The sequence below is a fragment of the Coregonus clupeaformis genome, unplaced genomic scaffold (assembly GCF_020615455.1).
Source record: "Coregonus clupeaformis isolate EN_2021a unplaced genomic scaffold, ASM2061545v1 scaf2864, whole genome shotgun sequence".
NCBI classification, from domain to species: Eukaryota; Metazoa; Chordata; class Actinopteri; order Salmoniformes; family Salmonidae; genus Coregonus; species Coregonus clupeaformis.
Window position 1 is genome coordinate 28,805 of NW_025536318.1, and position 26,319 is coordinate 55,123.

General features: G+C 46.2%; 1 protein-coding gene across 1 annotated transcript in view; it reads right to left on the reverse strand.

Annotated features, from left to right (window-relative positions):
• Positions 1 to 11,444, reverse strand: part of LOC123489202 (ERC protein 2-like) — a gene marked incomplete at its 5' end in the record, with an annotated part of 35,416 nt that extends 23,972 nt beyond the window's left edge. Inside the window, 3 exons of the mRNA XM_045219889.1 lie at positions 8,643 to 8,717; positions 10,703 to 10,969; positions 11,283 to 11,444. Coding sequence (XP_045075824.1) covers positions 8,643 to 8,717; positions 10,703 to 10,969; positions 11,283 to 11,444 — 504 coding nt within the window. The remainder of the gene's footprint in view (positions 1 to 8,642; positions 8,718 to 10,702; positions 10,970 to 11,282) is intronic.
• Positions 11,445 to 26,319: the final 14,875 nt, after the last annotated feature.

Genomic DNA, 26,319 nt, shown 5'->3' on the forward strand with positions numbered 1-26,319 from the left:
AACAAACAGACGGTTGGGGGCGCTGGTGCTTGGACCTGGCTGGTCCCGAAGAGCCTCCATGACCTGCTTCTCGATCTCCCAGGTGAGGGCCGCTACGACCAAGTGGCTGGGAAGAATGGGAGCTGTCATGGCGGTGGTCTCGTCCTTCTGAAACATCCGGGAAAGAGCATCAGGTTTGATGTTGCGAGATCCCGGGCGGTAGGAGAGCGTGAAATTGAAGCGCGTAAAGAACAGAGACCACCGCTGTTGACGGGAGTTCAGCCTCCTGGCTGTTTGGATATACTCCAGGTTCTTGTGGTCTGTCCACACTACGAATGGTTCCTTTGACCCCTCTAACCAGTGCCGCCATTCTTCAAGGGCGAGCTTGACAGCCAACAGCTCGCGGTTCCCAATGTCGTAGTTGCATTCGGCAGGGGTTAGCCGACGGGAGTAGAAGGCACAGGGGTGCATCTTGCCATCCTCAGCTGCTCTTTGAGAAAGCACTGCACCCACTCCCACGTCCGAAGCATCTACCTCCACCACAAACTGCCTTGCTGCATCTGGCATCTGGAGGATGGGAGCAGAAGTGAAACATGTCTTGAGGATATTGAAGGCCTTATCAGCAGCTGATGTCCATTGGTACGGTTGTTTAGTGCTGGTTAGCGCTCGTGAGGGGTGCAGCCACTGTGCTATAGTTTCTGATGAATCTCCTATAAAAGTTGGCAAAGCCCAGGAACTGTTGCAACTTCTTCCGAGACTCAGGAACTGGCCAGGAAGTGACAGCCGACACCTTCGTGAGATCCATCTGAATGCTGCCCTCGGTCACCACATACCCCAGGAATGAAACGGTCTTGGCATGGAACTCGCACTTCTCTGCCTTCACGAAAAGAGAGTTCTCCAGCAGGCGGGCGCAGGACCAACCGGACGTGAGTGCGTGTGTATCTGACAGAGTCTTTGAGAATATTAAAATATCGTCCAAGGTACACAAATACGAACGTATTTAGCATGTCCCTGAGGATATCATTCACTAGGGCTTGAAAAACTGCTGGGGCATTGGTGAGGCCGAAGGGCATGACGAGATATTCATAGTGGCCGGTTGGTGTGTTGAACGCTGTCTTCCATTCGTCTCCCTCCCTCATCCGCACCAGATGGTAGGCATTGCGAAGGTCCAGCGTAGTGAATACAGTGGCTCCCTGCAGCAGTTCGAAGGCAGACGAAAGTAAGGGCAGTGGGTAGCGATTCTTAACCGTGATGTCGTTCAGACCCCGGTAATCTATGCATGGGACGAAGAGAACCGTCCTTCTTGCCGACAAAGAAGAATCCCGGCTCCTGCGGGGAAGACGACGGTCTAATTATCCCGGAGGCAAGAGAGTCATTAATGTAGTCCTCCATGGCCTTTCTTTCCGGGGCTGACAGTGAATACAGACGACCCTTGGGAGGTGCTGTGCCAGGCAGGAGATCAATCGCGCAGTCATAGGGTCTGTGTGGGGGTAGAGATGTCGCCTTGGATTTGTTGAACACCTCTTTCAGGCTGTGGTAACAGGCCGGAACATTGGATATGTCGGAGGTAGCGCTAGATCCTTCCCGGTGAACGGGCAGGGGTGGCCCCCCTTAAACAGGTCTGGTGACAACTCCTTCCCCACTCACGGACTGTTCCTGTCTCCCAGTCGATGTGGGGGTTGTGCTGACGGAGCCACGGGTATCCAAGAATGAGTGGTTGGCCAGGTGAGTGTAGGAGGTGAAACTGGATGGACTCCTGGTGGTTTCCTGACAGCAGGATTGTCACAGGGGCGGAGATATGAGTGACAGTGCCAAGATGATGCCCATCCAGGGCTCGTGCAGGAATGGGTTGTGTCAGTTGATGATGGTTCACGCCCAGTTGCTGTGCAAGCTCAGGGTCCATGATGTTTGCTTCGGCTCCGGAATCCACAAGGGGCGGCCAATGTATGAGTCTTGTCAGAAAGCTGAAGGCGGAGATGAAGCAGGGTCTTTCGGATGGAGGGAGACTGAAGGCTTGTTGAGCTCACCCGGATCTCCCCACACCTGGTGAGCTGCGGCTTTTGCCGGACAAGTAGCGACACGGTGATTCTCGCCACCACAGTAGAGGCAAAGGTTGGAGCTTAGACGGCGCCGACGCTCCTCGGGAGTCAGAGAGGCACGGCCAATCTCCATGGGCTCAGGCTGATTGAGTTGGCTATGGGACTTGACAGGCAGGGGCTGGACAGAAGCGGTATCGACCCGAGTACGGATGGCAGGTTGACTGAGACGGCCCTTCTCCCTCCTCCCGGGTCTGTATACGGCGGTCAATGCGAACGGCAAGGTCAATGGCGGCATCAAGCGTTGAGGGCGGGTCATGGGAAACAAGCTCGTCCTTGATATAGTCCGCCAGGCTATGGAGGAAGGCTTGCACCAGTGCCTCTGGGTTAAACGAGCTTTGACTGGCCAGGGTACGAAAGTCAATGGAGAAGTCTGCCACTGTCCGATTGCCCTGACGGATGGTGAGCAGAGCTTGTGACGCTTCGGCTGTTGGCGAGCCTAGGTCAAAGACCTTAACATCTCCTCCTCAAAGGCACTGAAGGAGGCACAGGCTGGGGTTTGCCGGTCGAATTCCGCCGTTCCCCACAACCGAGCTCGACCGGTGAGATGTGTGATGACATACCCCACCTTGGCTCCTCTGTTGAGAAAGTCCTGGGCTGTAGTGCAAACTGGATTCGGCAGCTGCTCAAGAATGGTCTTACTTGCTTCTGGTTGCCATCAAAAGCGTTCCGGGTTCCCAATCCTTGGTTCAGGAGCGTGGGGATCTGGTGGCAGCACTGCCGGGCCTGCAGCATTGGGACCTCCAGCGGAGGGATGAAGGAGTATCGGTGGTACAGGAACAAAAGGACCAGGGGGGGTGCAGGTGGAGTAGCCGGGCTTGAGAGTAGTTGCAGGGCTTGGGCTAGCTGTTGTTGCTGCAGTTGGAACTGTTGTTGCTGCTGGTTGAATAGCTGGAGAAAGGAAGCGATGTCGCCAGCCATCCGATTTATGTCTCCCTCAGAGCGTTCCAGTCGCTGTGAGGGCAGTCCTCTCTGGCTCTTCCTCCATCGTGGTCAGGGAGTGCGCTGGGTCCATGATGGTCAGATCGTTCTGTCACGAACAGAAGAGGACCCAAGAGCGCAAGTTCAAATTCAGAGTTCTTTATTCAAGGTTACAGGCGGGAAGAGGAGTCCCAGGGGTGTCAGGGGTCTTTCAGGGTCCTCCTGTGGGTACCTGTGCTCGGGGGTCACCAAATGTCCGGGGGTGTCCAGTCCAAGTGCTTAGTGTGTGTGTTCCCCAGTGATGGAGCGGCGTATCGGGCTGAGGGTGGTGAAACGTCTGGGCACGCTCATCTGTGGTCGGAGACCTGGGGGAACACACACACACAACAGCAATTGAATGGCAGGCAGAAGTACAGATCAGGGCTGGGCAAATATCGTGGTGAGAGACAGAAGGCAGAAACGAGTTACCGGAGGGGCTGAAGATCGGAGAGTAGTCGAGGTCAGAAGGCAGGTTGGGATAGACGGGGCAGTAGAACAAGGAGGCAGTCAAGAAAGGATCGGTATCACAAACAGGAGTCAGAGCGCAGGACAGGCAGGTTACTGGTCCGGGTTTGAAGACGATCTGACAGGGCTTGGCTGAAAACCAGGGCTTGATATACTGGGAGAGGTAGTGGGGAAATGCAGTTCAGCTGGCAGAGTAATTAGAACAGAGTGAGGCAAGGTGAGGATGGTGAGTGGGAAATGCAGTGCAGCTGGCCAGGTAACAAGAGCAGAGCAGGGCAGGTGGAGCTAGTTAGGCTGAGTAGAGAGAGGGAGGTGAGCAGAGTGGAAGATAATTGAATGCAATTAATGTTGCTACCAGGGAGAGAGAGTGCTCATGACAATTATGTCTACTACAACACATTATGTCTACCATTAACATATTATGTCTACTACAACACATTGTGTCTACCATCAACACATTATGTCTACTACAACACATTATGTCTACTACAACACATTATGTCTACCATCAACACATTATGTCTACCATCAACACATTATGTCTACCATCAACACATTATGTCTACTACAACACATTATGTCTAACATCAACACATTATGTCTACCATCAACACATTATGTCTACCATCAACACATTATGTCTACCATCAAAATTACAGGCCTCTCTCATCTTTTTAAGTGGGAGAACTTGCACAATTGGTGGCTGACTAAATACTTTTTTCCCCCACTGTATATGCCCCAGTGGTGGCAGTTGAGAGGGTATGTTTTTTAGAGACATTATCAAATACCATTGAGAAATGTAATAATAAAGATTATTTATTTATTGCTGGGGATTTTAACTGCACAGTCAGTGATTTAGATAGAAATCACAAAGAACCTCATATCGCCTCAAGGACTTTTTTAAAACGCCTCATTGTAACACATGAACTGTGTGATATTTGGCGGAGTCAACATGGAGGCACGAGACAGTACACCTGGGCGCATGTGAGAGAGAACACCATCTTTATGGCCAGGTTAGATAGGTTTTATTGTTTTGAGCATCAATCTCAGGTCTGTAAATCAAGTGTGATAACCCCAGTGGGATTTTCTGATCATTGTTTAATTACAGAGGTGGTGTTCATTAACGATGTAAAACCCAAAAGCGCATACTGGCATTTTAATATAACTTTATTGAGTGATGCTCACTTCAGGAAATGTTTTAGTTTTTTCTGGGAGAGGTGGAGGTCTCAAAATGCCAGTTTTGTATCCCTTCAACAGTGGTGGGATATAGGGAAAATCCAGATTCAACAATTGTGTAATCAATACACGAGGAATGTCACCAAGGATATCACCAGATCAATGAAAGCCCTAGAGACTGAAATAGTGGAACTCATGACGTTGGTTGAGACCACAGGAGATCGAGAACATACTCAGGCCCTCAAGAGGAAAAAAGCTGCATTGGCAGACCTGCTGGGTATCAGAGCACAGGGGGCATTGGTGAGAAGTAAGTCAGGGAATCTCTGAAATGGATGCCTCATCCAAATTTTTATTTGGTTTAGAGAAAAAGAATGGACAAAGAAGATTGATTCATTGTTGGATTGGACAGGAGCTCACTAGCCTAGTGAAATTAGAAAGAGGGCAGTAGAGTTCTATGCTGAGCTCTACAATTGTGAGTACAAAGAGGATAAAACAGTGACACAACAGTTCCTTGATGGGCTCCCACAGGTGGCTGCAGAAGCTCAGGTTGAGCTAGAGCAACCATTGTCTTTGCAGGAGCTATACACTGCATTAAAAGGCATGGAAAATGGAAGGGCACCAGGCATTGATGGGCTTCCCGTTGACTTTTTAAAGTATTTTTGGGCTATGTTGGGAGAGGATTGGCTAGCAGTAGTTAATGATAGTTTAACCGGAGGGTTACTACCAATAAGCTGCAGAAGGGCTGTCCTCACCCTACTGCCCAAAAAGGGTGACCCTAGGGAGGTGAAGAACTGGAGGCCGGTGGCTTTATTGTGCACTGATTATAAGATCCTGTCAAAGGCAAAGACTTTTGAGGTGTTTGGGTTCAGCTCTGGTTTTATTGCCATGATAAAGGTGATATATGGTGACATTGAAAGTGTATTGAAAGTTAACGGTGGTTTGAGTGCTCCTTTTAAAGTGTGTAGAGGTATTAGGCAGGGATGTTCTTTGTCGGGAATGTTATATGCCATTGCTATAGAGCCACTACTAAATAGCATTAAAAGTCGCATTGAAGGGGTGTACCTTTCAGAGGATATTCCTCCTATTCGTCTCTCAGCCTATGCTGATGATGTTGTTGTTTTAGTGAAAAATCAAGCAGAGGTGGATAGTTTGAGTCTAATGGTTGATCGTTTTAGGGCAATATCCTCTGCAAAGGTAAATTGGGAAAAAAGTTGTGCTTTACAGATTGGAGAATGGTCTGGAGGGATCATGGCTTTGCCAGGGGGGCTGGAATGGTGTAAGGGAGGTTTTAAGTATCTTGGAGTGTACCTAGGAGATGAGGGGACAATGGAAAAAAAGTGGATTGGGGTGGTTGAAATGGTGGAAGGGAGGATGAGGAGATGGCGATGGTTGTTATCTCGTATGTCATATAGGGGGCGCACTATTATAGTTAACGATGTGATTGCCTCTGCACTGTGGCATTGGTTGTCAGTTTTAGAGCCACCATCTGGCCTTCTGGCTAAGATACACGCGATTATTGTAGATTTATTTTGGGATAAATATCATTGGGTTCCACAAAGTGTTTTGTATTTGTCAAAAGAGGAGGGGGGACAAGGTCTTGTACATCTTGCTAGTAGGGCTGCTGCTTTCCGGTTTCAGTTTATTCAAAGGTTGCTTTATGGACCGGAAAATGTGGTTTGGAGAGGGGTGGCAGGTCTTGTATTACAGCAGGTTGAGGGATTAGGTTTAAACAAGGCTTTATTTTTGGTTGATAGTAGCCAGATTTCTAGGGAAGGAGTACCTCTGTTTTACAGAGGCCTTCTTAGGGTGTGGAGCATAATGAAGGTGTCCAGACGAACTTCAGCGGAGTCAGTGCGTTGGCTGTTGGAGGAACCTCTGGTGTATGGGGCAAGACTGGATTGTACAACTGCAGCTGTTCCACATTTATCCAAGATTCTGGTGAAGGGCAAAATCATCACCTTAAAACAGTTAATGGCCATGGCTGGGCCCGCCTTAATGGATGGAAGACGGGTGGCTGAACATTTGGGGGTGAGGTCGGAAAGGATTGTCGGACAACTGCTGGGAAAGCTGCAGGAAGGCTCTGTTAGCAGAAGAGTGGGGTATGCTGAATAGTCACAAGAAGTAGGTACAAGATGAAAACGTCTCATTTCCAAGACTATGGATTACACCCAATATCCCAGAGTCAGAAAGAAAGGCATTATTACTGGATTTGAGAGGGTTGGAAGAGGTGGGTTTGGATGAGGTGAATGGGAAAGACTTATATAGGGGGTGTGTCAAGGTGTTGAATAAAGATATATTGAAAAATAGAAAAGACACTCCATGGAGGGTAAAATTGGGCATTGATGACAAGGTAAAGCCAGCATGGAGAGCACTGTACAAGCCACCGTTACAAAAGGGTACTGGGGATATGCAATGGAGGGTTTTGCATGGCATCATTGCAGTTAATGCTTTTGTATCTGTTATTAACTCAGATGTTGGAGATGGATGTCCTTTTTGTAATATAAGAGAAACCATTGTTTACTGTTTTATGGAGTGTGAGAGAACAAAACCTCTATTGGAAATGCTGGAGTCTTTGTTTAAAGCTGTAGGGGAGATTTTCAATAACAATGTTTTTATTTTGGGGTTTCAATATAGTACGCAACAGAAAAGAAAATGTCAACTGTTAAATTCTATTTTGGGACAAGCTAAGATGTCAATTTTTCTGAGAAGGAAACAGGATATGGGCAGGATGTAAGATGTGTTTTTAAAGGATTAGTGAAAGCGAGAATAAAAGTGGATTTTGAGTTCTTCTCGGCTGTAAAATATCTCCCATTGTTTGAGGAGAAGTGGGCCTACGAAGGAGCAGTTTTTTTTGTGGAGGAGGGGAAACTATTTTTTGTTGATGAAATGAGTTGAATGTATATGTTTTTTTGTATTTTTATTTAATTTATTTTTATTTTTGTTTTCATTTTTATTTAGGAATGACATTTGTTGTTTCATTTCTGAAAAGGCAGTGTGCCATTATTTATGTTAACACTTGAGTATAAAATAAAGGTTTTATAAAAACTCAAACTCTCTCTCTCTCTCTCTTTCTCTCTGTCTCAATCCCTCTCTCTCTCTATCCCTCTCTCTCCTCCCTGTGTTCTGGCCTCAGTGTCATAAACAACCACACCTGTTTCCATGGTAGCAGCAGGCAGGCTGTGTGCTCTCCTTGGTGTGTGAGGAGTGAGGGAGGTAGAGAAAGAAGGAGAGCGAGAGAGGGAGGGAGAGAAAGAGTCATAGAGCGGTAGAAAGAAAGAGCTTGAAAGACAGAGAAGGTAGAGAGCAGAGAGAGAGAGAGAGAGAGAGAGAGAGAGAGAGAGAGACAGACAGACAGAGAGAGAAAGAGGAAGAAAGCATTACTCATGCTAACATCAACATCAACATGGCTGTGAAAAGAGCAGAGAGGAGCGGGGAGTTCCTCTACCGAGGATGGAAGGGGCCGGGCTTAGCTCTGTATGCAAATCCATAGCCTCCAGGAGCCAGCGTGTCATGTGACCATGCAAGAGGAGAGTCACGTGACTGTGCTAGGGGATGTTGGGGTTTTGCTCAGCACCAATCCATCTCCATCTGATGTGGTGTGTGAGAGAGTAGCATGCTGGTGGGCTGTGAGCTCATGCTTTATATTTAGGAGGTGATATCACAGCTCTGCAGCTACAGTAGGCTCTACAATGGCTCAGTTAGTGCTTTGAATATATTTTTCATAGCTTTTGCATGTTATGTACCTTTGTAACGTCATCCACACAAACTAGTCTCACAAGGCCATACTTCCAAATATCATCTAGTTGTCCTCTGTAGCTCAGCTGGTAGAGCACGGCGCTTGCAAAACCGTGCTTCTTAGAACTATTGTTTTCGTACTTCATCTGACTACATGGTTGGTCTCAGTGATGGTGCTAGTCTGGTGTAGCATGATGTATTATAGTACCCATAATGCCCCATGGTTCTTACCTTCATCTCTATGATGGTCTGGAGGGCTTTGGTTTTGCCAGGGTCCTGGTACATCTGGTTTCTCCTGTGCAGTTCCTGGGAGAACACCAGTTGATATGAAATAGACAAGACAAGCATCAAATGTCGCCTCTCTTAAGACCTAGTGCAATTGGCCCGTATTTATGAAGCATCTCAGAATAGGAGTGCTGATCTAGGTTCAGTTTAGCCTTTTAGATCATCATGAATAAGATAACATGGATAGGGGGGACCTGATCCTACATCAGCACACCTACTCTGAGACGCTTTATGAATATGGTCTCTGAATCTCTCCAAAAGCATCTTAGCAAATACCACAACACAACCTTTCAGTCTTTTCAATGGGTAATGACTCAACTCAACACTCTAGCGACAGCATTGAAATAAGTTACATTTATTTGCACTTCCATTTACATCATTCATATACTGGCAATAATACTGTACACAGATCAGAGGAGGCTGGTGGGAGGAGCTATAGGATGATGGGATCATTGTAAAGACATTGTGAAAAATTGAATGGTATCAAGCACATCAAACATATGGAAAGCACATGTTTGACTCCATTCCGTTAATTCCATTCCAGCCAATACAATGAGCCCGTCCTCCTATAGCTCATCCCACCAGCCTCCTCTGACACAGATTGAACACTGTTCCTCTCACTTCAGTCAGAGCACAGTAGGCAGACAGAAGTTCAATATTGCCCTCTAGTGTTGATACGCATACACTTTACCTTAGAAGAAACATTTGGAAATTGCCAAATAACGTCTGCTCTAAAACCAGTACCGAACAAATAACATGACTCAACGCAATCAGTAACACCTCAAACACAGGTGAGACCAGTGCCGACAGAGGCAACCCTGACCAGGTGGAATCTACTGGGTCTACTGTGGCCATATAGTAGGGTGGTTCCACCAAGTAGGTGCCTTTTGAGTAATGTAAATTGATGGAAAATGTTTTTTGATTTCACCTCATTTTTAAATTCTGTCATAAAGAGCACATGTTCAACTTCCTAAAAAACATGTTTTCCCATTTCAAAAGGTTAAATACATAAAGAAATGGCTATAGTAAGTGCATATTAAGTGCCAAATAAAGCAACAAGGTTGACCGTAACAGGGTTGACAACTTAATCTTAAATCATCCATAACGCTTGTTGTGTGCTACAGGGTGGGGCAATTGAATGCAAGCGTCACAAATTATTTTAAGTTGTTCACAACATTTCTAGCCTCTCTAGCTATGGTTAACAGGGTTGATGTGTTATGCTTGACCCGCTCAGTTTTCCACTACAAAACACCAGAAAATGGCCAAAAAGAGTAGAACCAGCTCACTTGCTTTTACACTATGATATGATTATTAGATGTTCAATGTTTCTTTTGAAAATGTTATTTTTTTTAATGAATAGTTTCACCATATTAAAATGAGAGTTCAGTTCACATTTTAATTTTTCAACCTTAAAATGAATCACTAATCACATGAAATAAATAACAATATTCAGAAATGACTGTCAAAGCAACAAAATAACTAGGTCTTTACAATGATAGTGAAAATTTGGAGACATTTTGGGGTTAAGTCACAGAGTTCACTGAGGGTGCACGGAGGAACATGTCAAAATGTTGAATTTTGCCACTTTAGCGAGCATTTATTAATGTAAAAAAATCTGATTTATTGAATTTTCCATGTGGTGTTTATTAAAGGGAACTTCATAACAGGCTTTTAAAATTCTATATTTGTGAAAAATTTCAACTTCAAATATCAAAAGCATGCAAAAAGGCACTCATTTGTGGAACAATCCAGTAGTTATATAGTTATGGCCATTTAGTGGTCGTATAATAGCACTACATTTACTCTGAGTCTACTGTGGCCCTACACTAGCTACAGTATATAGTACTATATAGTACTATATGGCCAGTACTACATGGCCATAAGCACTACATAAGACACGTCACCAACGGCACCCTATTCCCTACATAGTGCACTACTTTTGACCAGGCTCTGTTCAAAATGAGTGAGAATAGTGTATTTGGGACGCAAGCCATATAATCTTCTACCTCTCGGAGGTGGATGTTCTCCTTCTCCTTCTGGTCCAAGATGACCTCCAGGTGTCCCAGCTGTGCCTCTGCCTCAGCGATGCGCCTGGCTCTCTCCTGCTCCTCCTCCTCGTTGACCCTGCCTGGCCCCCCAGGCAGACCCTTACTCTGGAGCATTTCCAGCAGCTTTTTGATAGACTCGTCCCTGGCCCCCAGCGTCTGCTTCTGGGTCTCGATCCGCAGCTCCATCTCCTCCAAGGTCTTCCTCAGGAGGAAGAGCTCTTTTGCCTGCCGGAAAGTAAGGAATTTTAAGGAATGTTAAATTAAGGAAGTATATAAATGGTGTCATCATTAGGGCAGCGCAATTCCGGGAATTTTCCCAAAATGTCCAGGTTGGAAAAAAATCCAGAAATCTCCGGTTGGAAGATTCACGGAATTCCGCCAGGGAATAAGCAGGAAATCTGAAATACATCAACCAGCACTTGGGAATTTTGGGAAAGTTACCAGAAGTTTTTCAACCCTGGTCATAATAACCTGGAACTAATAACTAACTCATTTATTTATCACTAATTATTATGAATAATTTATTAAGATTCCTTGCCTGGCGGTCGTGCTCAGCCTGCAGTCGTCTAAAGTTCTCCTCGGTCAGCTCGATGTTGGTGTAGTGTTCCCCAGAGCGGCCGCCACTCTCCTGCAGCAGGTGGTTCAGGTCCCTCTGGGTCTGCAGCTCATCCTGCAGGGCCTGGATGGTCAGCTGCAGGTGCTGTGGGGGTCAAACACACACACACACACACATGCAAACACAAGGAGTCTCAATCTGGTAGGATCACAGCAAACTCACACAAACTCACACACAAAAATACATTTTATAGAGAGGGGGGGCATTTTGACAGCCCTGTGGAAAGGAGATGTGCATTAGGAAGAACCCACACAGAGAAACTCACAAACACACACTGTAATCTATTCAACCTCTGGAGAAGTTATAGCCGAAGAAACTGAGGCCTTACCTTGCTATGGCATGAAAGACACATAGAAAACATGCACATAAATCTACCCACATGTAAATATTACTTCAACTACCTCAACTAGCCGGTGCCCCCGCACATTGACTCTGCACCGGTACCCCCCTGTATATATAGCCTCCCTACTGTTATTTTATTTTACTTCTGCTCTTTTTTTCTCAACACTTTTTTTGTTGTTGTTTTATTTTTACTTTTTTGTTAAAAATAAATGCACTGTTGGTTAAGGGCTGTAAGCATTTCACTGTAATGTCTGCACCTGTTGTATTCGGCGCATGTGGCCAATAAAATTTGATTTGATTTGATTTGATTTGAGTATGGCATCATGAGAAAGTATGGGTTGAAGAGGTAATAGAAAAACCAACTGTTTTATATGCTGTTCATAATCGACTATACGGCTTATTGCTTTCCATCTTCTGTAACAATTTCTAGGGTGAGTAATGTGTACTGTAAATGGCTATCTATTTACAGTATTGTATATCAGTAATCTAATCTTTAGGAATATCTCTCAAGGCTTCGACAGCAGGAACACTAAAAGAGCCATTTAAACAAAGCCATCCAGTGAACGACTGAATCGGTGTGTTGCTGGGAGAAACCGATCGTGCAACCGAAATGGCACCCTATTCCAGTAAGAAAGCGAAGAACTTGTAGAACCATGATTGTTCGATAATAGTTTGACGATCATGTCAAGTGTTCATTGTTTAACGGTTGCATTTAACAGCTTGCACTTTCAAAGGAGGTTGTGCTGTGCTGTTATCATGTCTGATTGTTGCAGCATTATTGGTCATTATCTATCATTATTGCAGGGTGGGTGCTGTCCATACGGTCTGAGTCGAGAGCAGCAGAGATCCATGTAGAGCACAGTAAACACTTTTCCCACAGAGAGTTGGAGACCAACCAATAGCAGTAGACTCAGCAGACCTCTGGGTTCATGCCCATCCATATGCTGTGTGTTAGGGTGGTGTGTGTGTGTGTGTGTGTGTACGTGTGTGTGCATGCGTGCACATGTGTGTGTGTGTATGCGTGCGAGGTTGTGAGTTAGGGTACAGCAATGCTCCTCCATTAGACTGCACACGCTGCTTCAGGAAGCATAGGGGAAAAGTAAAGGGGTACAGTACCTGATAACTAAACGAGCAGTAAGTCACACATCCATTGAAGTGTGTGTAGGAGAAGGAAAAAGGAGGCTGAGGCTCTGTGACTGTCCCAAAATACACACTAGCATACCACTGTGTACTGATTGGGCCATGCATTCTTAGTGGTATGCTAGCATGGACATTGGAACCTAGCCTGTGTGTTGGAATTTAGGGGGCAGAGGAGCAGCCACACCCCTATATGTGAACCACACCTACAGTATGTTGGTCTGTATAGGGGGAACATACTAGGAGGACCAGGTGTGCTTGGAGTAAAGAAGGAATAGCTGAACAAACAACACTCAGCTAAACAGACTGTGTAGGGGAAGGGAGAGGGTCAGAGGGTAGGGTGTAGGGAACGGAACAGGCGAAACCAATCACACTCCTTTCTGGTGTGTAGTAGTGCACTATATAGGGAAAAGGGTGCCATTTCAGATATGACCTAGGGGTGTGGGGGGGGCAGAGCCTCTCTGGGGGTCACTGAGGTCACACTGAGGACGACTCTATGTTGTGCACACACACGGCAGCCAGGGCTGCGGTGGCAGACATAGGGACAAACCTTGGTTCTCCTGGCGTCCAGCAGCTGTAGTAGCACGGGCGGAACCAACAGAGAGAACACAGTGCACGGAGAACACAGCGTCAGAACACTACGCTACATGTAACGCACGTGGAGAACATATGACCTACTGTAAGAGCTCCCCATGAGGAACGTGAGAACAACGTGTGAGGGACGTGAGAACAACGTGTGAGGGACGTGAGAACAACGTGTGAGGGACGTGAGAACAACGAGTGAGGAACGTGAGAACAACGTGTGAGGAACGTGAGAACAACGTGTGAAGAACGTGTAAGAAACGTTTCAGAATTTTAGCAATTTATTTATACATCCATCCTGCCTTCATATCATGTATCACTATCCATTCTGATGAAAATGGTACAGTAAGGAACCTCACAAACTCACACAAACACATACTGTAATCAGTCTAAAACATAATGGAAACCTTAATGGAAAGAGAGAAACTGTGAGGTTATTTGGTGGTGAATACTTTTCGGCATTAAGTCTCACTATATTAATTGATACTAGGCAAAGGAAATGCATACTAGTAACCACACATTGGGTAAATCTTATAGGTGTGGAATTGTAGGGGACGGTTTCCCAGAATGATTAAGCCTAGCCCTGGATTAAAAAGCAAGATCAATGAAAGTACTTTTTAGTCCAGAACTAGGTTTAATCTGGGTCCGGGAAACAGCCCCTATATCAGGGATCATCAACTAGATTCAGCCGTGGGCCTATTTTTTCTTCAGCGGATGGTCAGGGGGCCGGAACATAATTGTAAAAAATGTGTAGACCGCAAATTGACCGCAAGAAGCCCAAACACCTTGTTCACATTTGTACAGTGCATTCGGAAAGTTTTCAGACCCCTAGATTTTTTCCACATTTTGTTACGTTACAGTCTTATTCTAAAATGGATTAAATCATTTTTTTCCTTCAACAATCTACACACAATAACCCATAATGACAAAGCAAAAACAGGGTTTTTGAAATGTTTGCTAATTTATTAAAAATAAAAAACTGAAATATCACATTTACCTAAGTATTCAGACCCTTTATTCAGTACTTTGTTGAAGCACCTTTGGCAGCGATTACAGCCTCGAGTCTTCTTGGGTATGACACTACAAGCTTGGCACACCTGTATTTGGGGTGTTTCTCCCATTCTTCTCTGCAGATCTTCTCAAGCTCTGTCAGCTTGGATGGGAAGCGTCGCTGCACATCTATTTTAAAGCCTCTCCAGAGATGTTCGATCGGGTTCAAGTCCAGGCTCTGGCTGAGCCACTCAAGGACATTCAGAGATTTGTCCCGAAGCCACTCCTGCGTTGTGTGCTTACGGTCATTGTCCTGTTGGAAGGTGAACTTTCGCCACAGTCTGAGGTCCTGAGCGCTCTGGAGCAGGTTTTCATCAAGGATCTCTCTGTACTTTTCTCCGTTCATCTTTCCCTCGATCCTGACTAGTCTCCCAGTCCCTGTCGCTGAAAAACATACCCAAAGCATGATGCTGCCACCACCATACTTCATCGTAGGGATAGTGCCAGGTTTCCTCCAGATATGACGCTTGGCATTCAGGCCAAAGAATTCAATCTTGGTTTCATCAGAACAGAGAATCTTGTTTCTCATGGTCTGAGAGTCCTTTAGGTGCCTTTTGGCAAACTCCAAGCGGGGTGTCTTGTGCCTTTTACTGAGGAGTGGCTTCCGTCTGGTCACTCTACCATAAAGGCCTGATTGGTGGAGTGCTGCAGAGATGGTTGTCCTTCTGGAAGGTTCTCCCATCTCCAAGGAGGAACTCTGGAGCTCTGTCAGAGTGACCATCGGGTTCTTGGTCACCTCCCTGACCAAGGCCCTTCACCCCTGATTGCTCAGTTTGACCATGCGGCCATGAAGAGTCTTGGTGGTTACAAACTTCTTCCATTTAAGAATGATGGGGGCCACTGTGTTCTTGGGGACCTTCAATGCTGCAGAAACTTTTTGGTACCCTTCCCCAGATCGGTGCCTCAACACAATCCTGTCTCGGAGCTCTACGGACAATTCCTTTGACCTTATGGCATGGTTTTTGCTCTGACATGCACTGTCAACTGTGGGACCTTATATGGACAGGTGCGTGCCATTTCCAATCAATTGAATTGACCACAGATGGACTCCAATCAAGTTGTAGAAACATCTCAAGGATGATCAACGGAAACAGGATGCACCTGAGCTCATTTTCGAGTCTCATAGCAAAGGGTCTGAATACTTTTGTAAATATGGTATTTATGTTAGTTTTTTTATATACATTTGCAAACATTTCTAAAAACCAGTTTTCGCTTTGTCATTATGGGGTATTGTGTGTAGATTGATAAAAAAAAGTATGCATTTAATCCATTTTAAAATAAGGCTGTAACGTAACAAATTTGTGGAAAAAGTCAAGGGGTCTGAATACTTTCCAAATGCACTGTATACAATTACAATATATATATATATATATATATATATATATATATATATATATATATATATATATATATATATATATATATTATGCATGGGAATACTTTGGAACCAATTTCCTAAATTAAAATCACTTGGAGCTGATTTGCTAGTGTTTTTACAGTGTTTTATGTCCAACAATAAATAAATAAACATTTGCTCAGAAAACTTGTTTGGGGAACCCTGCCCTATATGTGTTAAGCCTGTGCTGTGGTAGTATGTTCTTCCACCCAGCAGAGGGCAGTGATCAACCTAGCAGGGTGCTGTCTCTCAGGCTGTCTCTACTGGACTGCCAGTGTCTCTTATTTCCACTGCATTGGGCAACTCTCCCTTATGTAAGCATCCCAGCCTTTTTGGGCCAGTACACTGAAACCACTTAAAACCTCTCAAATCTTTAGTCACACTCACAAAACCACATTCACACAAGCTCACCCTGCCTTCTGCAGTCCTCTCTCTTACTCACACTTACTCACTATTGCCTCTTTATCTCCCTCTCTCACACTCACTCCACCTCTCTCGCCCGCTTTTCCTCTCTCGCTCTCTCTCTTCTTTTTCTCTCTCTTTCAAATATAGAGGCACAGACACACACAACAGGCACACCATAAAATAGACAAAATATGGATTCCATATTGTTGATAAAATGCCATAAACACTGTGAGACTAAATAAGGGGAGTTTGACAAGGAGACATTAAAAGTAAATATGTAGAGGGAGCGATAAATAAGATGTATGTTTATACATAAGTCATTTGCTGAATAATCATAATATATTCATCAAAATGCTGCATGTAAACTAAGTAACACTCACTGAATGGAAATTCATTTCTCCTGACTTATTGGTTGTAAACATATTTATTCAGATTATTATTCCCAGCTAGTCAGTAACATTATGTATAAATGTATTATTTTAGTCAGTAACATTATTTATGAATGTATTAGTGTAGTCAGTAACATTATGTATGAATGTATTAGTGTAGTCAGTAACATTATTTATGAATGTATTAGTGTAGTCAGTAACATTATGTATGAATGTATTAGTGTAGTCAGTAACATTATGTACAGTATGAATGTATTAGTGTAGTCAGTAACATTATGTATGAATGTATTAGTGTAGTCAGTAACATTATGTATGAATGTATTAGTGTAGTCAGTAACATTATGTATGAATGTATTAGTGCAGTCAGTAACATTATGTATGAATGTATTAGTGTAGTCAGTAACATTATGTATGAATGTATTAGTGTAGTCAGTAACATTATGCATGAATGTATTAGACCACTGCTCCCGAGTGGCGCAGTGGTCTAAGGCGCCGCATCGCAGTGCAAACTGTGCCACTAGAGATCCTGGTTCGAATCCAGGCTCTGTCGCAGCCGGCCGCGACCGGGAGACCCATTGGGTCGGCGCACAATTCGTCCAGGGGAGGGAATGGCCGGCAGGGATGTAGCTCAGTTGATAGAGCATGGCGTTTGCAACGCCAGGGTTGTGGGTTTCGATTCCCACGGGGGGGCAAGTATAAAAAAAATATATATATGTATTCACTAACTGTAAGTCGCTCTGGATAAGAGCGTCTGCTAAATGACTAAAATGTAAATGTAAATGTAAATGTATTAGTGTAGTCAGTAACATTATGTATGAATGTATTAGTGTAGTCAGTAACATTATGTATGAATGTATTAGTGTAGTCAGTAACATTATGTATGAATGTATTAGTGTAGTCAGTAACATTATGTATGAATGTATTAGTGTAGTCAGTAACATTATGCATGAATGTATTAGTGTAGTCAGTAACATTATTTCTGAATGTATTAGTGTAGTCAGTAACATTATGTATGAATGTATTAGTGTAGTCAGTAACATTATGTACAGTATGAATGTATTAGTGTAGTCAGTAACATTATGTATGAATGTATTAGTGTAGTCAGTAACATTATGCATGAATGTATTAGTGTAGTCAGTAACATTATGTATGAATTATTAGTGTAGTCAGTAACATTATGTATGAATGTATTAGTGTAGTCAGTAACATTATGTATGAATGTATTAGTGTAGTCAGTAACATTATGTATGAATGTATTAGTGTAGTCAGTAACATTATGCATGAATGTATTAGTGTAGTCAGTAACATTATGTATGAATTATTAGTGTAGTCAGTAACATTATGTATGAATGTATTAGTGTAGTCAGTAACATTATGTATGAATGTATTAGTGTAGTCAGTAACATTATGTATGAATGTATTAGTGTAGTCAGTAACATTATGCATGAATGTATTAGTGTAGTCAGTAACATTATGTATGAATTATTAGTGTAGTCAGTAACATTATGTATGAATGTATTAGTGTAGTCAGTAACATTATGTATGAATGTATTAGTGTAGTCAGTAACATTATGTATGAATGTATTAGTGTAGTCAGTAACATTATGTATGAATGTATTAGTGTAGTCAGTGAAATTATTTATTGTATGAATATATTAGTGCAGGGGTTCTCAATGTCGGGTCTGCGGATCCCTCGGGGTCTGCGGAGGTACTGCAGGGGGTCTGCGACCAAATCTCAAAGTATAAAAATAAAAATAACACTTAAAAATAAAAAATATATATATATATTAGTTACAACAACAGATTAACCACAGTTTGGCCAAGGGGTCCATGGTATAAGTTTAGAGGGTGTGTAATACAATGCAATACAACGTAATATTATTAATCTACAGTTTATGTTCTTAACCCTGGGCAACATGGTAAATTCAGCAATTTCCACTCTATTAAGGGAAATATATAATTATTTCTAACAAAGATATCTACATATATTTCAGGATGTAAACATTACAGTTTTGAAAACATAGCTTGTCCAAAAAAGTGGTGTCTTGGCACAACTTACCCCGGGTATGGGGTCCGTTGAGCCACGGGACAGAGTAAGTTAAGCCGCCTACACATTTCTGTACTGAATTAAATATTACCACTACTGTATCTTTTTAAACCATGTCTATCTTTATTTCCCAAACACAATTCAACACAACCCCAATAACTTTTTTGTCTTTTAATAATTTTAAACATCTTTTAACATAGGCTTAACACCTAACAAACACTTTGTACTTTTTTAAACACTTTTAACATAGGCCAGGCCCTGTTGTTACCTCATATCCCAGCGATATGTTATCTTATAACCATAGAGCTACAGTCGTGGTCAAAAGTTTTGAGAATGACACAAGTATTGGTCTTCACAAAGTTTGCTGCTTCAGTGTTTTTAGATATTTTTGTCAGATGTTACTATGATATACTGATGTATAATTACAAGCATTCCATAAGTGTCAAAGGCTTTTATTGACAATTACATTAAGTTTATGCAAAGAGTCAATATTTGCAGTGTTGACCCTTCTTTTTCAGGACCTCTGCAATCTGCCCTGGCATGCTGTCAATTAACTTCTGGGCCACATCCTGACTGATGGCAGCCCATTCTTGCATAATCAATGCTTGGAGTTTGTCAGAATTGGTGGGTTTTTGTTTGTCCACCCGCCTCTTGAGGATCGACCACAAGTTCTCAATGGGATTAAGGTCTGGGGAGTTTCCTGGCCATGGACCCAAAATGTCGATGTTTTGTTCCCCGAACCACTTAGTTATCACTTTTGCCTTATGGCAAGGTGCTCCATCATGCTGGAAAAGGCATTGTTCGTCACCAAACTGTTCTTGGATGGTTGGGAGAAGTTGCTCTCGGAGGATGTGTTGGTACCATTCTTTATTCATGGCTGTGTTCTTAGGCAAAATTGTGAGTGAGCCCACTCCCTTGGCTGAGAAGCAACCCCACACATGAATGGTCTCAGGATGCTTTACTGTTGGCATGACACAGGACTGATGGTAGCGCTCACCTTGTCTTCTCCGGACAAGCTTTTTTCCGGATGCCCCAAACAATCGGAAAGGGGATTCATCAGAGAAAATGACTTTACCCCAGTCCTCAGCAGTCCAATCCCTGTACCTTTTGCAGAATATCAGTATGTCCCTGATGTTTTTCTTGGAGAGAAGTGGCTTCCTCGCTACCCTTCTTGACACCAGGCCATCCTTCAAAAGTCTTCGCTTCACTGTGCGTGCAGATGCACTCACACCTGCCTGCTGCCATTCCTGAGCAAGCTCTGCACTGGTGGTGCCCCGATCCCGCAGCTGAATCAACTTTAGGAGACGGTCCTGGCGCTTGCTGGACCTTCTTGGGCGCCCTGAAGCCTTCTTCACAACAATTGAACCTCTCTCCTTGAAGTTCTTGATGATCCGGCGCTCATCGTCCCCGGAGTACTAGCTACTGCCGTTCGATGTTATCGGTGTTTGTTTAGTTTTGTCTGTATTGTTTACACCTGTTCGTCATTATGTTAATTGTTTCCCTTATAATTACCCCTGTCTCTCATCTGTACTTTGTGTGTGATTGTTTTTCCCTTCACGGTTGTCTAATTTGTGAGCGGGTTATTTCCTCCCTGCATGGAGTTATTTTCTGTGTCCTTTTGGATCCTTTTCGTGTTAAAAGTAAGTATCCGAGAGTTCTGTGTCCTGCGCCTGACTTCGTTTACCGCATCTCACAGACAGTCGTGACAGAATCACACACCTTACCATGGAGTCAGCAGGAGCGACGGCACCGACTGGATCACTTGAGGAGCGCGTCCTACAACAGGCAGCGATGCTCCAAAATCTTGGTGCCGCTATGGATATCGTTATGAACACTTTGGGACGACGGGAGAGAGGAGGGTTGCCCACACCTCCTCCAACGATACCACCACCATCGGCTACTCCTATCGTCTCACATCCGGAGTCCAGTGGGATTCGGCTCTCGCTCCCGAGGGCTTATGATGGCACCGCAGCCGGGTGTCAGGGTTTCCTGCTCCAGGTGGAACTTTACCTGGCAACCATTCACCCGGCACCCTCGGGATACGAGAGCATGTCCGCCCTCATCTCCTGTCTGTCCGGCAAGGCACTGGAGTGGGCCAACGCCGAGTGGGGAGGGATAGACGCCGCTACTGTGAACTATGCGGAGTTCACCCGCCGCTTCAGGGCAGTGTTCGATCATCCCCCGGAGGGGAGAGGCGGGGTGAGCGTCTATTCCACCTCAGACAGGGGGAGGAGGAGCGCGCAGGAATTCGCTTTGGACTTCCGGACTCTGGCTGCCAATTCGGGATGGAATGAGAGGGCCCTCATCGACCACTACAGATGCAGCCTGAGGGAGGACGTTCGTCGAGAGCTGGCCTGCAGGGACACCAACCTAAGCTCCCGATCAGCTGGTGGACATGTCGATTCGCTTGGATACCCTGTTGGCTACCCGCGGACGTCCAGCGCTGGGGCCGTCATTCCATTCCCCAGCACCTCCGAGCCGAGCCCTATGGAGCTCGGGGGTGCTGGTAGTAGGGACGCCAGGAAGGAGGCTGTCCCCTGCACCAACTGTGGCCGCGAGGACACACGGCGGTTCGGTGCTGGGGAGGGTCTCCTCGGATTCGAGGCAGCAGGCAGCGCACTGATGAGTCATTCCCGGTGAGTAAGGTCCCAACTCACCCAGAGCTCTCTGCTGTTCATATGTGTATCCAAGTGATGTTTCCAGAAGTTTCTTCTTACTCCCCAGCATAAGGCGCTAGTTGATTCAGGCGCAGCTGGGAATTTTATCGATCGCCATTTCTCATATAAGTTAGGGATCCCTATATTACCAGTTGATGTGCCTTCCCTATCCATGCCCTAGATAGCCGGCCTTTGGGGTCGGGATTGATTAGGGAGGTCACAGCGCCACTGAAGATGAAAATGCAGAAGGGTCATGAGGAGACTATACAGTTGTATTTAATTGACTCTCCAGCATTTCCAGTGGTGTTGGGACTTCCCTGGTTAATATCTCATGACCCCAATATTTCATGGCAACAGAGGGCTCTCAAGGGATGGTCTGATTAGTGTGTGGGGCGGTGTGTAGGTGTTTCCGTAGGGGCAACGACGGTGGAGAGTCCGAACCAAATGCCCACAATGCACATTCCTCCTGAGTATGCCGATTTGGCAAGCGCCTTCTGTAAGAAGAAGGCGACTCAATTACCACCTCATCGACAGGGGCGATAGACCTCCAGGTTGGCGCAGCGCTCCCTCGCAGCCATGTGTATCCTCTGTCTCAGGAGGAGACAGCTGCTATGGAGACATACGTCGCCGAATCCTTGAGACAGGGATACATACGGCCTTCCACTTCTCCTGCGTCCTCAAGTTTCTTTTTTGTGAAGAAGAAGGATGGGGGTTTGCGCCTGTGTATTGATTACCGTGGTCTCAATCAGATCACTATTAAATACAGCTATCCTCTCCCTCTGATTGCTAGTATGACGGAGTCATTACACGGGGCGCGCTTCTTCACAAAATTGGATCTCAGGGAGCGCTTACAACCTGGTGCGCATTCGGGAGGGAGATGAGTGGAAAACAGCCTTCAGTACCACCTCGGGTGACTATGAGTACCTCGTCATTCCATACGGTCTAATGAATGCTCCTTCAGTCTTCCAATCATTTGTAGACGAGATTTTCCGGGATTTGCATGGACAGGGGGTAGTGGTGTATATTGATGACATTCTGATATACTCCGCTACTACGTACCGAGCATGTGTCCCTGGTACGTCGGGTGCTGGGTAGACTGTTGGAGCATGATCTGTATGTGAAGGCAGAGAAATGTCTGTTTTTCCAGGAGTCCATCTCCTTCCTGGGACACGGTTGCGTCAGGGGTGGAGATGGAGATTGACCGCGTTTCAGCCGTGCGTAATTGGAAGACTCAACTACAGTAAAGGAGGTGCAGCGGTTTTGGGGTTTTGCCAATTACTACCGGAGGTTTATCCGGGGTTTTGGACAGGTAGCGGCTCCCATTACCTCCCTGCTAAAGGGGGCAAGTGCGTTTGCAGTGGTCGGCTGAGGCGGACAGGGCGTTTAGTCATTTGAAGGACCTGTTCACCTCAGCTCCGGTGCTTGCACATCCGGATCCCTCTTTGGCATTCCAAGTCGAGGTGGATGCGTCCGAGGCGGGGCTCGGTGCTATACTGTCTCAGCGCTCGGGCACGCCTCCAAAACTCCGCCCCTGTGCTTTCTATTCTAAGAAGCTCAGTCCGGCAGAGCGCAATTATGACGTGGGGGACAGGGAGCTGCTAGCTGTGGTCCAGGCACTGAAGGTGTGGAGACATTGGCTTGAGGGGGCTAACCACCCTTTTCTCATTCTGAATGACCATCGTAACCTGCAGTACATCCGGGCAGCGAAGAGACTGAACCCTCGTCAGGCTAGGTGGGCCATGTTTCTGGCCCGGTTTGTCTTTAAGATCACGTATATCCCCGGGTCACAGAACGTTAAGGCAGACGCCCTGTCCCGACGATATGACACAGAGGAGAGGTCCATTGAGCCCACTCCCCATACTACCGGAGTCTTGTCTCGTGGCACCGGTGGTGTGGGAGGTCGACACGGAGCTCGAGCGGCCATTACGTACAGACCCTTCTCCCCAGAGTGTCCAGAGGGGACGGAGGTACGTGCCGCTCGAGGTCCGTGACCGACTGATTTATTGGGCTCACACGCCACCCTCTCTGGTCATCCTGGTATTGGTCGGACGGTGCACTGTCTTAGCGGGGAAGTACTGGTGGTCCACTAGCTAAGGACGTGAGAGTTTAAGTTTCTTCCTGCTCGGTGTGCGCCCAGTGTAAGGCGCCTAGACACCTGCCCAGGGGGAAGTTACAACCTCTCCCCGTCCACAACGGCCGTGGTCTCACCTGTCGGTGGATTTTGTCACGGACCTTCCCCCCTCCCAGGGGAATACCACGATCTTGGTCTTTGTGGATCGGTTTTCTAAGGCCTGCCGTCTCATCCCTATGCCAGGTCTTCCTACAGCCCTACAAATGGCCGAAGCCCTGTTTACTCACGTTTTCCGGCACTACGGGGTGCCTGAGGATATAGTGTCTGATCAGGGTCCCCAGTTCACCTCTAGAGTGTGGAGGGCGTTCATGGAACGTTTGGGGGTCTCGATCAGCCTGAGAGTAATGGGCAGGTGGAGAGAGTAAACCAAGATGTGGGTAGGTTTCTGAGGTCCTACTGCCAGGACCGGCAGGAGGAGTGGTCGGGGTATATTCCCTGGGCAGAGATAGCCCAGAACTCACTCTGCCACTCCTCCACTAATCTCACTCCTTTCCAGTGTGTGTTGGGCTATCAGCCGGTTCTGGCACCCTGGCATCAGAGCCAGATCGAGGCTCTGCGGTGGATGAATGGTTTCGGCGCTTCGAAGTAGACATGGAACGCTGCGCACGTCCATCTGCAGCGGGCCATCAGGCGGCAAAGGCGAGCGCTGATCGCCACCGCAGTGAGGGTCCGGTTTATGACCGGGAGATCGGGTCTGGCCTCGACCAGAAACCTGCCCCTTCACCTGCCCTGCCGGAAGCTGGGCCGGGCGGTTTGTGGGGCCATTAAAGTCCTGAGGAGATTGAGCGAGGTATGTTATAGGTTACAGCTGCCTGTTAATTACTCGCATAACCCCTCGTTCCATGTGTCTCTCCTCAGGCCGGTGGTAGCTGGTCCACTCCAGGAGAATGAGGTACGAGAGGCTCCTCCGCCCCCACTAGACATCGAAGGGGCTCTGGCATACTCAGTCCGTTCCATCGTGGATTCGAGGCGTCGGATGGGGGTCTGCAGTATCTCGTGGAGTGGGAGGGGTACGGTCCAGAGGAACAGTGCTGGGTCCCTAGGAGGGACATCCTAGATCCCTCCCTGTTGACAGAGTTCCACCGGAGTCACCCAACTCGCCCTGCTCCGCGTCCTCCTGGCCGTCCCCGAGGCCGGGGTCGGCGCACGGCTGGGGCCGCGTGTCAAGGGGGGGGTACTGTCACGGATTCTGCCGAGGCTGCTCCTCCTCCTTGCTCGGGCAGGCTTCGGCGTTCGTCGTCCCCGGAGTACTAGCTACTGCCGTTCGATGTTATCGGTGTTTGTTTAGTTTTGTCTGTATTGTTTACACCTGTTCGTCATTATGTTAATTGTTTCCCTTATAATTACCCCTGTCTCTCATCTGTACTTTGTGTGTGATTGTTTTCCCCTTCACGGTTGTCTATTTTGTGAGCGGGTTATTTCCTCCCTGCGTGGAGTTATTTTCTCTGTCCTTTTGGATCCTTTTCGTATTAAAAGTACGTATCCGAGAGTTCTGTGTCCTGCGCCTGACTTCGTTTACCGCATCTCACAGACAGTCGAGAGTTCTGTGTCCTGCGCCTGACTTCGTTTACCGCATCTCACAGACAGTCGTGACAAGGTCGCAGTTGTAAATGAGAACATGTTCTCAATTGGCTTACCTGGTTAAATAAAGGTGAAATAAATAAATAAAATAATTTTTCCTCGTCAACACTCTCACCAGTGTTAACGAGAGAATCACTGACATGATGTCAGCTGGTCCTTTTGTGGCAGGGCTGGTTTTTTTTGGGATTAAGTTCATTTTCATGGCAAAGAGGGACTTTGCAATTAATTGCAATTCATCTGATCACTCTTCATAACATTCTGGAGTATATGCAAATTGCCATCATAAAAACTGAGGCAGCAGACTTTGTGAAAATTAATATTTGTGTCATTCTCAAAACTTTTGACCACGACTGTACATACTGCATTGGATGAACACTCACATGCAAATCAATCATCCACCTTCATCAAAGCCGTCTCTCTCTCTCTCTCTCTCTCTCTCTCTCTCTCTCTCTCTCTCTCTCTCTCTCTCTCTCTCTCTCTCTCTCTCTCTCTCTCTCTCTCTCTCTCTCTCTCTCTCTCTCTCTCTCTCTCTCTCTCTCTCTCTCTCTCTCTCTCTCTCTCTCTCTCTCTCTCCTCTCTCTCTCTCTCTCTGATCAATATTCTGTCCTGTTGGAACAGAATTGGAGGAAGCGGTCCAATAATACCATTTACAAAGTTACACACATGGTTAAAACGAGCATTGTCTTCTCTCCTTTACTCCACCCATCCTCTCCTCCTCTCCTCCCCCGTCCGTCCGGCCCTCCTCTCCTCTCCCCATACTCCCCTCCCCTCCCCTCTCCTCCACTCCACTCCTCCCATATCCCCAGCCTCCCCTCCCCTCCCTCCTCTCCCCCATCCTCCTCTCCTCTCCTCTCCTCTCCTCTCCTACCCCTACTCCATCCTCCCCTCTTCCCATCCTCCTCTCCTCTCCTCTCCTCCCTCTCCCTCTCCCTCTCCTCTCCTCTCCTCTCCTCTCCTCTCCTCCCCTCCACTCCTCCCCATATCCCCAGCCTCTCTTCTCCTCTCCTCTCCTCTCCTCCCTCTCCTCTCCTCCCCTCTCCTCTCCTCTCCTCTCCTCTCCTCTCCCTCTCCTCTCCTCTCTCTCCTCTCCTCTCTCCCTCCCATCCTCCTCCTCTCTCTCTCTCTCTCTCTCTCTCTCTCTCTCTCTCTCTCTCTCTCTCTCTCTCTCTCTCTCTCTCTCTCTCTCTCTCTCTCTCTCTCTCTCTCTCTCTCTCTCTCTCTCTCTCTCTCTCTCTCTCTCTC